The sequence below is a fragment of the Daucus carota genome, chromosome 8, assembly GCF_001625215.2.
Source record: "Daucus carota subsp. sativus chromosome 8, DH1 v3.0, whole genome shotgun sequence".
NCBI classification, from domain to species: Eukaryota; Viridiplantae; Streptophyta; class Magnoliopsida; order Apiales; family Apiaceae; genus Daucus; species Daucus carota.
In genome coordinates this window covers 18,708,812-18,723,283 of record NC_030388.2, presented here as the reverse complement: position 1 = coordinate 18,723,283, position 14,472 = coordinate 18,708,812, and the positions used below count along the sequence as shown (strand labels likewise).

The 14,472-nt window shown below is 34.1% G+C and overlaps 1 protein-coding gene and 1 long non-coding RNA gene across 3 annotated transcripts; both read right to left on the bottom strand.

Annotated features, from left to right (window-relative positions):
* Positions 1–589: 589 nt before the first annotated feature.
* On the bottom strand, positions 590–2,940 carry LOC108199129 (uncharacterized). 2 transcript variants are annotated; one of them, XR_010286523.1, is made up of 6 exons: positions 2,552–2,940; positions 1,778–1,863; positions 1,612–1,693; positions 1,365–1,524; positions 995–1,061; positions 590–873 (listed from the first exon to the last, which is right to left on the bottom strand). It is a non-coding gene; the product is annotated as an uncharacterized LOC108199129 (long non-coding RNA). The 2 variants fall into 2 exon arrangements; XR_001802285.2 differs by lacking the exon at positions 995–1,061.
* A 4,769-nt stretch (positions 2,941–7,709) lies between these two features.
* LOC108198272 (uncharacterized) lies at positions 7,710–9,188 on the bottom strand. The gene has a single exon (XM_064083745.1). It carries the CDS (start codon positions 9,186–9,188, stop codon positions 7,710–7,712), a length of 1,479 nt encoding a protein of 492 aa, XP_063939815.1.
* Positions 9,189–14,472: the final 5,284 nt, after the last annotated feature.

Genomic DNA, 14,472 nt, shown 5'->3' with positions numbered 1-14,472 from the left:
CGTGTTGTTATAAACAATTAACAACAACAGACATGTTTTCAATTCGTGTTGTTATTATAACTATCCACAACAGTTTCTGGATATATTTACTTGTTAATAAGAGTATTAGACAAGATTGTTTGCGTTATAGAGGCTCGTGTTTTACTACCTTGTACAACGGGTTTAGAGCCGTGGTCAGTTGTGTAAGGCTCCTTATAACAATAGTTTATATAATGAAACAATTGTGTGAAAGCTCTACTACAACGATTTTTGTTCCGAATGCTCGAATGATATTGATTTAGACAATGGTTTGTTACTACTATATACTTATTTGTATATGTCTTAGACAACGATTTTATTCTTAAAATTGTGTTGTTTATAGGGTTTGAGAGACAATACTTTTAATCACAGTGATCATTGTATAATGTTGTTTATAACAATTGTCATTTACATGTCTCATTAGTTAAAAATATCATAGACAATGGTTTTTATCACAATAACCATTGCATTATGTAACTTGAACAATGGCCATTTACATGTCCCATTAGCTAAAAGTAAAACCATGAATCAAATAAACTAGACTACGCAATATAATTAACAATGTCGAAAATTGGTAAACAAAAGTTTTCATTACCAACATAACAACCAACCAAGTACAAACCAAATATCAATCACCAATATCCACAAACATATATCCACCAACTAAATATCCACCAACTAATTATATTTACCAACTAATATTCACCTTTCAACCAACAATTACATCCAACAAACATACGGATTTATACCATCCTTCTAACTCATATTTATACATTGATCGTGCCTTTTCCCATGGTCGTTCATCGATTGACTCTTCCATTACACGATCTCCCTTGCACTACTCGCAAGTATGACCTGTAATTGATAAACACTTACAATTAAAGCTCTTAATAAGATACATAGCGGAAAATAGATAGCTTTAGTCTCAATGCTATATATTTATATCGACAATCAATATGGACTATGAGCTTTATACCTAACAGAAATATAGAACCATCCCTTGTAACGCTTTCTTGTAACACCGATTCTCTAACAGAAATAGGCTACAGGCATTTATGTAGCATTAGGTCGCTAAAAAATATTGGAAGTACTATAAATCTTTGCATTTTATATTTTGCACTATTTATATGCAGAAAAACAATACTGTAAATAGTCAAGACCGTGTATTTCATTTTCATATCAAATAAGATACATAAATAAGCACAGGGCAGAATATTACATGTAGAAATAGAAGCTAGAAAATAAAATTGAAGAATGCACATGTCTCTTGGTCTCTCTACCAAGTTTAGTACTGGTCAACGTGTACATTAAAGCAATTCATAACTAGTAAATGATTCAATATTTACCTTGCCATCACACCAGACAAAATCTTTTCTAGATCTTTCTATTCCGCATTCTGTACATAAGACTGTAACCTCTTCCCCTACAACTTGGGCAAGGCAGTTCCCTTATATACCAAACCATGACCTTGGCTTTATAGCAACAGAAACTGAAGCTTCCCTGAGACTGAAACATGTGACAAAAGAATGTCAAATCACAGGTAGCATAATATTTTAGATTAATAAAATCATACCCGACACACAGAATCACAACCCCCTGTAAGTAGAATGTCAATATTGGGATGCATAGCCAAGCAATAAACTCCACTTAGGTGATCATGGTAAGACCTGATAACCTTTAAAAGGTGGAGAAATATCAATAATTAAGTTTATTGGAAACACTAGCATAGCCATAGTCCATAAAAAAGTTTTTATCAAACCTTATTTTATTGAAGATCCCAGCATTTAACTTGTTTGTCATCACCCGCAGAGAACATATATGTATGTCTCTTACTAACAGCAAAGCCTACAAGAAAGAGACATAAAAACTTTAACAACAGATAATAGTATAAGCATATATATATAGTCACTAACAAAAAAGAACAGAAGGAGTGAGCTGGCACGAACTAAACTCCGCCAACTTATGCTTCAACTCAGCCTTTCAAAACCGCAGCAAACATAAACCCGAATGAGCAAACACTTCAAATACCACATTTTCATACTACATTTCCGACAATAATGACTGATCCAAGAATTTGTCAGTATATACTGATCTGGTCACCTGGTTATTTGACCTTTGGAGATGCTGGTAAAGTAGTTTTGTATTTGCATCATTTTATTGGTCAAACTATAACATACTTCTCAACTTTAGTAATCTGAAGCGAATAAGCTGGACTCTCAAGGTTATAAATTGTCAAAGAGAAGAAGACTTAACAAGTCATAGTTATTTCGACAAAAAAAATAGCTGAAAATCATATCCCCAAACATTATTAATTTATCTTTTACCATTTCAGACTTGTCCTGCATCCTGCAGATATATAAAAAAAACTAAAACATGGCATGGGTTCAAATTACACATTACACACAAAAATAGAGTATTGCAATTTTACACAGAAATAAAAAAAAACAAACCAAAGCAAATCAACCACATAAACATAAAAAAAAATACAAATGTAATAAACCCAAAAACACACAAATCCTAAATTCATAAATACCTTAAAACAAGTCTTGAAGTGCAAACCCAAACGAAGAACACCTGACATCAAAGAGAGATAGAGAGATTAGATGAAATTTAAGGGATTATATGTAAGTACTTGAACTTTAATTGAAGTTTAATGAAGAATCAAAGCATGATTGAAGTAGCCACGCCCTAATTGAAAAATCGAAGCCTCGACCCTTAATTCAATTGTCCCCGATTAGAAATATAAATCCATAATGATTGAAAGTGGTAGCATGACTGAGAAAATAGTGGCCAGAGAGATGAGAGAGATTAGCCCTAGATTAGCGAGAGAGGGTATTTCAAGAGAGAGTCGAGCAGGGGTATTGAGAGAGAGATTGAGCGTGTGAGTATGAGTAAAAATTTCAAAGTTGTTCAAAAATTTGGGCGGAGTGTAAGTCTAAAATTTACCTGCTCTAGTCCAATGTTTACCCAGTTTGATAGAGTCCAAATATTCGCATATATTTATATTTTAATGAATAAAATTTAAATATTTATTATATAAAAAATTAATTACTTATATGTATTTTATAATATTTATAAGTTCGTATATTGACATTTTTAAATTTTCATTTTATAATACATATATGTATTTTATAATATTTTATAATATTTATAAGTTCGTATACCCTTAGTTCGTATATTCATATTTTACTTTTTTTTAAAATTTATTATAGACAAACTTTGTATATCATCATTATCTTATTTATTTCATGTGTATATAACCTTCAATTCTAGTAAAATTAATTTTAACTAATATTTTATTTTAAAAATAATATTTTTATATTTTAATATTCTAAGCTAACACTTTTAAAACTAGGTCATAAGTAGCATAACTAAGCTTGTGGAAAAGAAAGTGGCATAACTAAGCCAACATATGAGAGAGAGAGAGAGAGAGAGAGAGAGAGAGAGAGAGAGAGAGAGAGAGAGAGAGAGAGAGAGAGAGAGAGAGAGAGAGAGAGAGAGAGAGAGAGAGAGAGAGAGAGAGAGAGAGAGAGAGAGAGAGAGAGAGAGAGAGAGAGAGAGAGAGAGAGAGAGAGAGAGAGAGAGAGAGAGAGAGAGAGAGAGAGAGAGAGAGAGAGAGAGAGAGAGAGAGAGAGAGAGAGAGAGAGAGAGAGAGAGAGAGAGAGAGAGAGAGAGTTGTATAACAAATTTTCATTTTTATGACTTAAAAATTCGCATTTCCTTGATCAATTCTTGTTTTTGTACTTTTTGTCTTAATAAATATATTTATATTATGCATATATGTATTGTTCATTAGTAATACCAAGAAAATTTTGTAGTTCGGATGTAAGTATTAGTATGTGTTTTATGTCTACAATTTAGAAAGTACTAGATAGAATCATTGTTATGTATAAGATTAGCTCTATATTAATTTGTAAAATATTTTTTTCGATCATATAACCGTACGGATGTCGAGAACTAACAATATTAGTCAAGTATAAAAAAAATCAAAATTTTTTATGTTTATTTTGTATGTTTTTTTAACAATACTAGTTACACGTAAATTTTGTCTTATTATATAGAGGTAAATTTTGTCCTGTAGTGTCTAACAGACAACGGTTTCTATACGCACTTATGTTGTATCATTGAAAATGACACAACCATTACGAAAGATATACCGTTGTAAGATAATTCATTGTCTAAATTAGGCTCAAACAACGCTTCAAGGAAAATCCGTTGTATAAAAGTAATGCGGACAACGATTTATGAGAAGCAAACCGTTGTATAATAAGTTTTCATTTTTATGAGTTAAAAATTCGCATTTCCTCGATCGATTATTGTTTTTGTACCATTTGTCTTAATAAATATATTTATATTATGCATATATGCAAATATGTATTGTTCATTTGTAATACCTAGACAATTTTGTAGTTCGAATGTGAGTATTAGTATGTGTTTTATGTTTACGATTTAGAACGTACTGGATAGAATCATTGTTATGTATAAGATTAGCTCTATATTAATTTATAAATATTTTTTTCGATCATCTAACCGTACGGATGTCGAGAACTAACAATATTAGTCATGTATAAAAAAATCAAAATTTTTTATGTTTATTTTGTATGTTTTTTTAACAATACTAGTTAAGCGTAAATTTTGTCTTATTATATAAAGGTAAATTTTGTCCTGTAGTGTCTAACAGACAACGGTTTCTATACGCACTTATGTTGTATCATTGAAAATGACACAACCATTACGAAAGATATACCGTTGTAAGATAATCCATTGTCTAAATTAGGCTCAAACAACGCTTCAAGTAAAATCCATTGTATAAAATTAGTGTAGACAACGGTTTATAGGAAAGGAAAGAAACCGTTGTATAATAAATTTTTATTTTTAAGATTTAAAAATTCACATTTTCTTGATCAATTTATGATTTTTTTTGCAGGATAACCTATGATTATGAAGAAATTTACTATTTTGTTATAATTTATGTTAGGACTTTTGAATGTTTGCACTCTCTTATGTACGTTTATTTTCTTAAAAGTCATTCAGTCAGACAATGTTTTATTAGTCACTACAACAAAAACACCATTAGACAACACTGATCAGACAACGCGCGGTGAAAAAAGTGTTGTTTGGAATTAAGACACAACACTTTCTTTTCGTCCTCGAAAAACTATTGTCTAACACCTACGCCCTACAACGGTTAAAAAAATGTTGTCTAGTAAATTCAATTAGACAACGTTTTCTTAACTGTGGTATTGTGTAATGATGCATGTTAGACAACTGTTTTAAGAGCTGATGTGTGAAGAAACCTCAGACAATAGTTCAAGAAACCGTTGTATTAATCAGACAACGGTTTTATTTGTTGTGTTGTTTACAAGGTTTTCAAACAAGGGTTTTATATAGTGTTGTGTGACTGGAAAGCTAACATACAAGTGTTTTTGTTAGCATCGTAACATGGCCTTACAGACAAGCCTTTAACAAATAAAATGTTGTCTGACTAAATGACTTTTAAGAAACAGACAACAGTTTGTTCAGTAAAAGTGTTGTTATTAGACTTTAAAAACAAGCTTTGTTTTGTTTAGCGTTATGCATGTGAATGGTTATCAGACAAGCCTCTTTTGACAAAAACGCTTGTCTGATTTGCCACCATTGGAGAAAAAAAAAGCAGAAAAACAGAGCAAACCATCCTGAAAATAGAGGCACGCCAACAAATCTGACTAAAAACAGAGCCAACCAACAGAGAAAAAAACAAGGAAACTAACTTACATCCTAAAAGTTTGTTTAGTTCATCACCAAACTAAAAATCAAATTAAATTACATCATGAAAGTTTAATTAGTTCATCTACATCTCGCATGTAGCTTGTCGTTTCCTCCTCGTCTAAATTAACATCCGGGAAATTCGACACAAATCATCTCAAGTTCTACTTCCACGGATCCCTAATTTTCTTCATCATTGTCCTCATAATAGTTTTTCTCCGGTAATTTCAACACCACGGACCATAGTTTATCAAGAGGATCATCTATGTAACATACTTGCTTAACGTGTTTCGCTAGCACAAATGGATCATTAAAAAACCCCAACTTATTCAAATTAACCAAAGTATAACCCAAGTCATCTACCTTAGTCCCTCTATTCATATCAATCCAATTACAACGAAAAATAGGGATCCTAAAGTTGTTGTAGTCTAACTCCCATATACCTATTATCACTCCATAAAATGTAGGTGAGGCATGCTCAACAATTTGATCCTTACCCTGCACAACCATGGTATCGGCTTGAACACACACGCCACTGCATTGAACATTACGTGTATCATCACGAGCTTTGGTGCTAAAGGTAATCCCATCCAATTTGTAACCATTGTATGTAGGGACATCCTTATTGGGCCCATCTGCGAGCCATCTTATTTCTTGTGATATCTCCTTTTCGTCAAGCAAATCTGAAGCAATCTGCCAAAGATAGCATAAAAGTTATAAAATGAATTATGTGACAGTTTTAAAAATGCACAAAAATGTTATAAAGTGCACATAATACCTTTGCTCTAAACCATTCTGGGAATGTCTCATTTTGTTTATTCTTTAGCCACATTTCATTATTTTCATTTGCCGGATATTTAGTCATCAAAAATGACATGTGTTCACTGCATACAATTAAAAGAGACTATGTAAATGATAACATAATGATGTATAATATCAGGATTAAGAAGAAAATTAAGAAATGACTTACTTAAAATATGGCCCAACCGCAGCCGTATTTTGTAAAACACATAAATGGGCTAAATGCAAATCATTGTCGCTCGGAGTTATAACTGATGCACCAGATAATGGCCTACAAAAGGCATCCTTCCTATGCCTACCATTTTTTGGTAACCCAACTGTCGCTTCCTCATGGTTCACCAAACACTCAACAGCTTCTTCTGCAACATAGGCCTTGGCAATGCAACCTTCTGCACGAGCCCGATTCCTTATATATCCTTTAAATGTCTTCATGTATCTCTCAAAAGGATACATCCATCTAAGAAAAATTGGTCCACAAAGCTCTACTTCTCATACAAGATGGACCGAGAGATGAAACATAATATCAAACAAGGAAGGGGGGAAGTATTTTTCAAGTTGGCACAAAGTTTCCACCAGCTGGGATTGCATTTTCTCCAACTTATCAACCTCAATAACTTTACTGCAAATTGCCTTAAAAAAAGACAGAATCTAATGACAGTGTTTCTGACCTGTTTTTGCAGTGACGACCGTATCGCAATTGGGAGCAAGTGATGCAAGATCATATGGCAGTCGTGAGATTTCATTCCAGTAAGTCGAAGAGTTTCCATTGAAACTAAACTTCTAATATTTGAACAGAAGCCATCAGGCAACTTCATGCCTAGAAATGATGAGCAAACTACTTTTTTTTCCGAATGAGTTAAATTCCAAGATGCCAATGGTAACTTCTCCTTTTTCCCGGGAGTTTTTGGCCTTAGCTCCGTTCTTATTCCCATTTCAGCCATGTCTAGCCGGACAGATTCCTTGTCTTTTGTCTTCTTGGGTATATTAAGCATAGTACCAAGTAAAGCTTCGCAAATATTTTTCTCAATGTGCATAACATCGAGAACATGTCTAACCGGCAAAAACTTCCAATACTCAAGTTCAAAAAATATAGAAACCTTCTTAAAAATAGGTCGAACATCACCTTTTTTGAATCGAGGTTGGCGTTATGTCTTACCAAAGACATGACTCTTTAAATGTTTTGTTCTCTCAAGAACCTCCTCCCCGGTTAATGGAATTGGGGCAGTTCCCTTTTCCACTGTGTTATCAAAATCTTCTTTCTTCCTTCGATATGGATGTGCACGGGGCAACCACCTCCGATGCCTCATGACCACGCACTTACGGTAATTAGCCAGCCTCGTTGCTTTTGTTCCATCAACGCAAACAGGACACGCATTATACCCTTTTACAATGTTCCCTGACAAGTTACCATAGGCTGGATTGTCACTAATTGTCCATAATAAAATGCCTCGCAGCAAGAAATACTCCCTCTTGTATGCGTCACAAACTTGTTTTCCAGTCCGAAGATTTTGTAAATCTTCAATGAGCGGCTGAAGGAACACATCAATATCATTGCCAAGTTCCTTTGGTCCGGATATCAATAAACATAGCATAATATACTTCCTCTTCATACAAAGCCATGGTGGGAGATTGTAGATTGACATTAAAACTGGCCAACATGAATAATCAATATTTGTGCTGTAAAAGGGATTGAACCCATCTGAAGGTAAAGCTAAGCGGAGGTTTCTAGAATCTGAAGAAAACTCTGGCCACTTACTGTCGACTTCCCTCCATGTCTTTGAATCCGCTGGATGTCTCAATTTACCATCATTTATTCTCTCCGTGTCATGCCAAGTCAAGTCCTTGGCTGTTTGTGCAGAACTGAATAAATTCCTCAAACGTGGTATCAACGGAAAATACCATAAAACTTTTGCCGGAACCCCTTGTAATTCTTCTCCTTTTTTGTTCAACTTCCATCTAGAGGCTTGACAAACACGACAACGTGTCTCATCTTCGTCCTTTTCTCCACGATACAATAAACAATCATTTGGACATACGTGAATTTTTTCATACTCCATTCCTAAAGCGCACAAACTTTTTTTTGCTTCACTAAATGAAGAAGGGAAGGTGTTGCCTTCCGGGAGCATAGAACCAACCAACAATAGAAGTTCAGAGAAGCAACCATCTGATACTTGGTGTTTTGCTTTCAAGTTATATAACTTTACCAAAGCCTTCATCTTCGTAAATCCCTCACACCCCGGATAAAGTGGTTCATGTTCAGATTGAACATGGTTAAATGCATCAGCGGAATCAAAAGAAATATCATCATCAATATCATCATTTTCTGGTTGGATCGGGATTTGGTCCACAGACTCTGAACTAGCTGTGTCTTCTGCAGGAGACTTGCTTTCGGTATTTAACTCTCCATGCCATATCCAATGAGTGTAGGTCTGATCTATACCATTTTGAAAAAGATGGCACCTCACTGTTTGAGCTCTCCAGGACTTACTATGTGCACATTTTAAACATGGACAACTGATTTTATTTTCATCACAGCCGTTCTCAAATGCAAATAACAATAATTCATCTACTCCTCTTTCAAATTCCTTTGTTCTTCTATCAGCCATCAACCAAGACCTGTCCATCTTGTAATATAATTTAATCTATTTAGTTATTTATCTTGCATAACAGCCTCAATAGCAAAAAAATACACACATAGCAAAACATCAAAACACACATGGAGAGATAGAGTGCTTTAATACCTAATTCCAATGTACTAACTTAATTAAGCAAATTAAAACAAATTAAGTCTGAACCCCCAAATCCCCAAATATTAGTAAGAACCCTAATTTCAAATTTGATAAAATTGAAGAGGTAGAGTGTTGTAATACCTTCAACTCGGCAAGAATGAGCTTCAACCAGAGAGAATAGATGAGGTAGAGTGTTCAAATCGGAGATGATGAGTTCCAGACACGATGAGTTCAAATCAGAGATGATGAGTTCAAATCGGAAATGAGGAGGTAGAGTGTTTAATTAGAGATGAGATAGAAGGGTGAAAACTTTTCAATGATAGATGAGAATTAACGATGGGTCATGGAAGACGAGAGCTCAAACAAAGATCTGGATAATGCATTCAATGAAATGTTGGCTTCGGACAAAGATATATATCCCGACAAAGATGTTATCAAATTTATGTGTTATCAAATTAATTGCGTGCACAATTTATGTGTTAAAGTTCAGACAAGCATTTTTATAGTAATAAAACCACTGTCTAAATGAACTGTGGACAAAACTTTTTAAAGACAACGTTGTAGAAAGAGACTTCAGACAACGTTAATTATGAAACAACCGTTGTATGAATAGGACAACGGTTCTAACTTCAAAAACCGTTATCTGTACCTAACATGTACAATACTTTTTAGGAGAAACGGTTGTCTGACACGTCGTTATTTTTTACACTCCATTTTAACTTTTTACAAACACGTCATGTTTTATCTCGTTAGTAGTTAAATTAACGAGTGTCCCACGAATCACATATGATAGATATGTTATGATCCATTTCGGGTTCTTCGTATACATGGTACATGTTGTCAATTTTGACAATCCAATACTTGATTAATATCACTAACACGACATTGTTTTTAATAATCAATTTTGTCTTTTTACAAACACATCATGTTTTATCTCGTTAGTAGTTAAATTAACGAGTGTCCCACGAATCACATATGATAGATATGTTACGATCCAGTTCGGGTTCTTCGTTATACATGGTACATGTTGTTAATTTTGACAATTCAATACTTGATTAATATCTTTCAATCTTATTTTGAAGTTTATGTTCTTTGTTATACATGGTACGTGTTGTTAATTTTGACAATCCGATACCTGCTTAATATCTTAATATCAAAAAGAGGTAGAGAAACTGAAACACTTACATCAAGTAAAGTAATTTACTTTGATTGCCTATCCTGTAAGTAAGAACTAATTAGCGTGTGTATGTTTGTAAACAGCAATAATAACGTGTCGATGTCACAAATATTATGAGAAAACTAGGTAAATTTGTTTTTACCACTTAGTAAGTTTGGGATAATCCAATATTTAGGACGTTAACGGAAGCTCGATTTGTTAACAAATTAATTGCGTGCAAAATTAAGGATTTAAAAGTGTTTTGGTTCAGACAAGCATTTGTAAAGTAAAAGAGTATTGTCTAACTAAACTTTGGACAACGTTTTCTAAAGTCAACGTTGTAGAAAGAACCTTCAAACAAAGATTTTTTTGTCAAAACCGTTGTATGAATAAGACAACCGTCTTAGTTTAAAAAACCGTTATGTGTATATATGTACAATACTTTCTAGGAGAAACCGTTGTCTGACCATGTTTCTAGATCTTACTCTTTCCTGATTTCAAATTTAATAGACAAAGATATGTATAAAAATACATAGAAAAAGATATATATAAAAAGATATATAAAAAGATATGTATAAAAAAAGATATAAAAAAGATTTAAAAAGCTTTACTAATTTTTAAGTTTAATAAAAAAAATATAAAAATATTTATATATTCAATTTTACATAAAAGATATTATATGTCTAAAAATAAAGATATTACATATCTGAATATAAATAAAATAATTTAAAGCCTCGATGTTCTGTTTGTCTTAACCCTCGTTTCTTCCCCCCTTTTTTTTCACCGATTTCAAAACCCTCTTTTTGGCCTCATCTCTCATCTCTCACTTCACTCTCATCTCTCACCTCGCCTCGCTCTCACTCTCACCTCGCCCCTCTCGCTCTAACTCTCACGTCGCCCCTCTCGCTCTCACCACCCCCCTCTCGCTCTCACCTCGTGCTCGCTTCGCTCTCTCTCAAAGTTGGGTACCTCTCTCTCATCTTTAATTTTAGATTTATGTTTAGTTCTTGATTTTGTGATGCTTGATTACAGTGGGTTATGTTTAGTTTTAAATTGTGTGGTTAATGGTTATAGTGGGTTATGGGTCATGTTTGTGAGTCTCTGTTTTGTGGGTTAAGATTTGTAATGCATGATTCAAGTGGGTTATGGTTATGTTTGTGGGTTTCTATTTTGTGGGTTATAATGTATTGGGGGTTTATGATTTTTTGTGTCCATGATTTTTTGTTTTTAGGGTTTATAAATCAATTCTTGTGTTAATATCGGTTTATGTCTTGAGGACAGTGAGTTATGGACAGTGTTTGTGAGTCTTTATTTGGTGGGTTATGTAGTATTGTGGGTTTAAGGATTATGCCTTTTTTGTGTTCATGATTTTGTGTTTTTAGGGTTTACAAATTGATTTTTTTGTGTTAATATCTTATTATGCTTGATTACAGTGGGTCATGGGAAGTCTTTATGGGTATCTTTTTTGTGGGTTATGTAGTATTGTGGGGTTTATGATTTTTTGTGGTGTGCAGAGCATTATGGCTCCTACAAGGAAGACAAGCTCCTCTTTGAATACAACTAAAGTCATTATGGCTCCTACAAGGAAGACAAGATCCTCTTTGAATACAACTAAAGTCAACCTTATGAAGGCATTAAAAAGAAACCATTCAGCAGGAGAGACAAGTGGGACGTCTAAGAAGCTTAAGGCATCAACAAAAAACCATGTTGCAGGGGAGACAAGTGGGCTAGCTAAAAAGGCATTAAAAGGAAGCACTGTGCAGCCTCCCCCTCAGAGTTCTTCACCTAAATCTGAAAAGAAGAAGGCCATTTCTACAAATCTACAACAGCAATTGAGTAAGAAGCAGAAACAAAGGGAAGAAGGGCCTATAGATAACGAACAAGGAGTTAAGCATTTGAAACGAGGACCTGTTACGATGGTCCGGATTCTTAGGCGTAAGATGTTGGGAATCAAGTTAGCGGTTTCTTTCAATGCAAAGGGTGAGCCATATGGTAAAGTTGCCACAGAGATGCAGTCCTATATTGGGGTTCTTGCGAGAACTAAGGCCCCAATCTGGTATGAAACTTGGAAACGAGTTCCGAAAGAAAAAAAAATAAAATATGGGACTGTGTGCAGGTAAATTTAGTTGCATGACTTAAACTACATGATGTTTCTAATTCTTATTGATTCTTGAATACCTACTAATTTATTGAATATGATTATGTATGTAGATGGCGTTCGATATACCTTTAACAGCAAGGCGGATTGTGTTGAAATCCGCGTGCCAGAAGTGGAGAGAATTCAAGAGCCGTTTAACAACGACTTATATTCTTCCATATCGTGATCAACCGGAGTTGCTTGAATCTCCTCCAGCAGACTATAACTTCATTGAGAAGGCACACTGGGATATCTTTGTAGCTGACCGTTTATCTCCTGATTTCCTTGTGAGTTTTTAATTTATTTCATTTACAAATTGTTGCATACCCATCGGGAGATATCTGTGTTACTAATATTTTTTTATGTTTTTATGAAGGAATTACACAATAAACATAAAAACATAAAGAGCATGAATAAATATGGTCACTACATGTCTCGCAAGGGTTATGCAAATCTCGAACAGGAAATGGTTAGTGATCATTAATATAAGTGATTTTAATTTCAATTACATTGTTTAATTATGTTCTGATTTTAATTTTTTAAATGAACATGTAGTCTGGTGGTGATCCCGAAATCGAGATAGACCGAGCAAGTACATGGCTCCGTGCGCGGTGTGATAAAGCTGGGAACTACAAGACAGAAAAACTTGTAACCATAGCTGAAGAAATTGTAAGTGCTTGTTTACCAAATAAAATTTGGATGCTGTCTATTTTTATTTTCCATCTGTGATAATTATGTTAAGTTTTGGTTATCTTAGAGTTTTACTTTTTCTGTTCAAATATGGCGTATAAATGATGACTTATTACTTTTTGTTTAATTGTAGGAGAAGATGAAGAAGAAAGTTGAAGAGGGGGAAGTGACAGAGGAAGGCACTAATGATGTCTTGACCAAGGTTCTTGGTAACTCTGAGCACCGAGGACGGGTGCGTGGTCAGGGGAGTTATGTTAAGCAATCCAACTATTTTAATCTGCCAAGACAGAAGAGAAAAAACCGATCAATTGAAGAAAAGATCCAAGAAGGTATTCAAAAGTTTATGGCTGATGAGACTAACAGGATCATCAAAGAAAGAGATGAATTTTGGGCTGCAGAGATAGCAAAGCTGAAAGAAGCTTTAAGTATAAAGATTGATGGGAGTCCAAATATTGGATCACAACAAGGAAGTTGTTCAAAAGGAGGACTTGAAAATGTGCTGGAATTGACAGCTGTTAAAAAGAAATTGGATCTCAATGAATCTCCTAAAGGGGAAGATGCTGAGATTAATTTTCATGAAGTTGATGATGAAGAGAAGAACAAGGGTAAAGAAAAAGATGTTGCTGAATTAAAGAGCAGTGGTGAAGAGAAGGGAGTTGAGTATCTTGTAGTTGAGGACAAGGATGTGGAAGTGGATGAGGAAAATGAAGGTATTCTATGGGAGTTAGCAATTGGAACCCCAACCAACATTGTTGCTCATGCAACAGTTGACTTTGTCACTGCTGTTCTTCATGGGAAGCCACTTGAAGGAGATAACGTACGAGTATCAATTACTCGTGTTATCCAGGGAGCTGCTGAGATCCCATTCCCAATTGATGATGAAATCATCACAGTAGATCAAGATGTTGGAACTTTCATTGCATGGCCGAGAAACATGTTACGGGAAGTGAAGGCAAACAGTGATCGAGTGAAGTCTCGAGCAGTGAAGGTACTTAACAGCTCCATCTTTTCTTTGTCATTTATCTTGTTCAAATCTACATGTTTGAGAAAAATAGCTAAGTATAGTGTAATATTTGAGAAAAATAGCTACATGTTTGAGAAAAATAGCTAAATATAGTGTGCTATTTGAGAAAAATATCTGAATATAATGTACTAATAGCTTTATATATTCTACACTAATTAGTTGAAAAAATTAT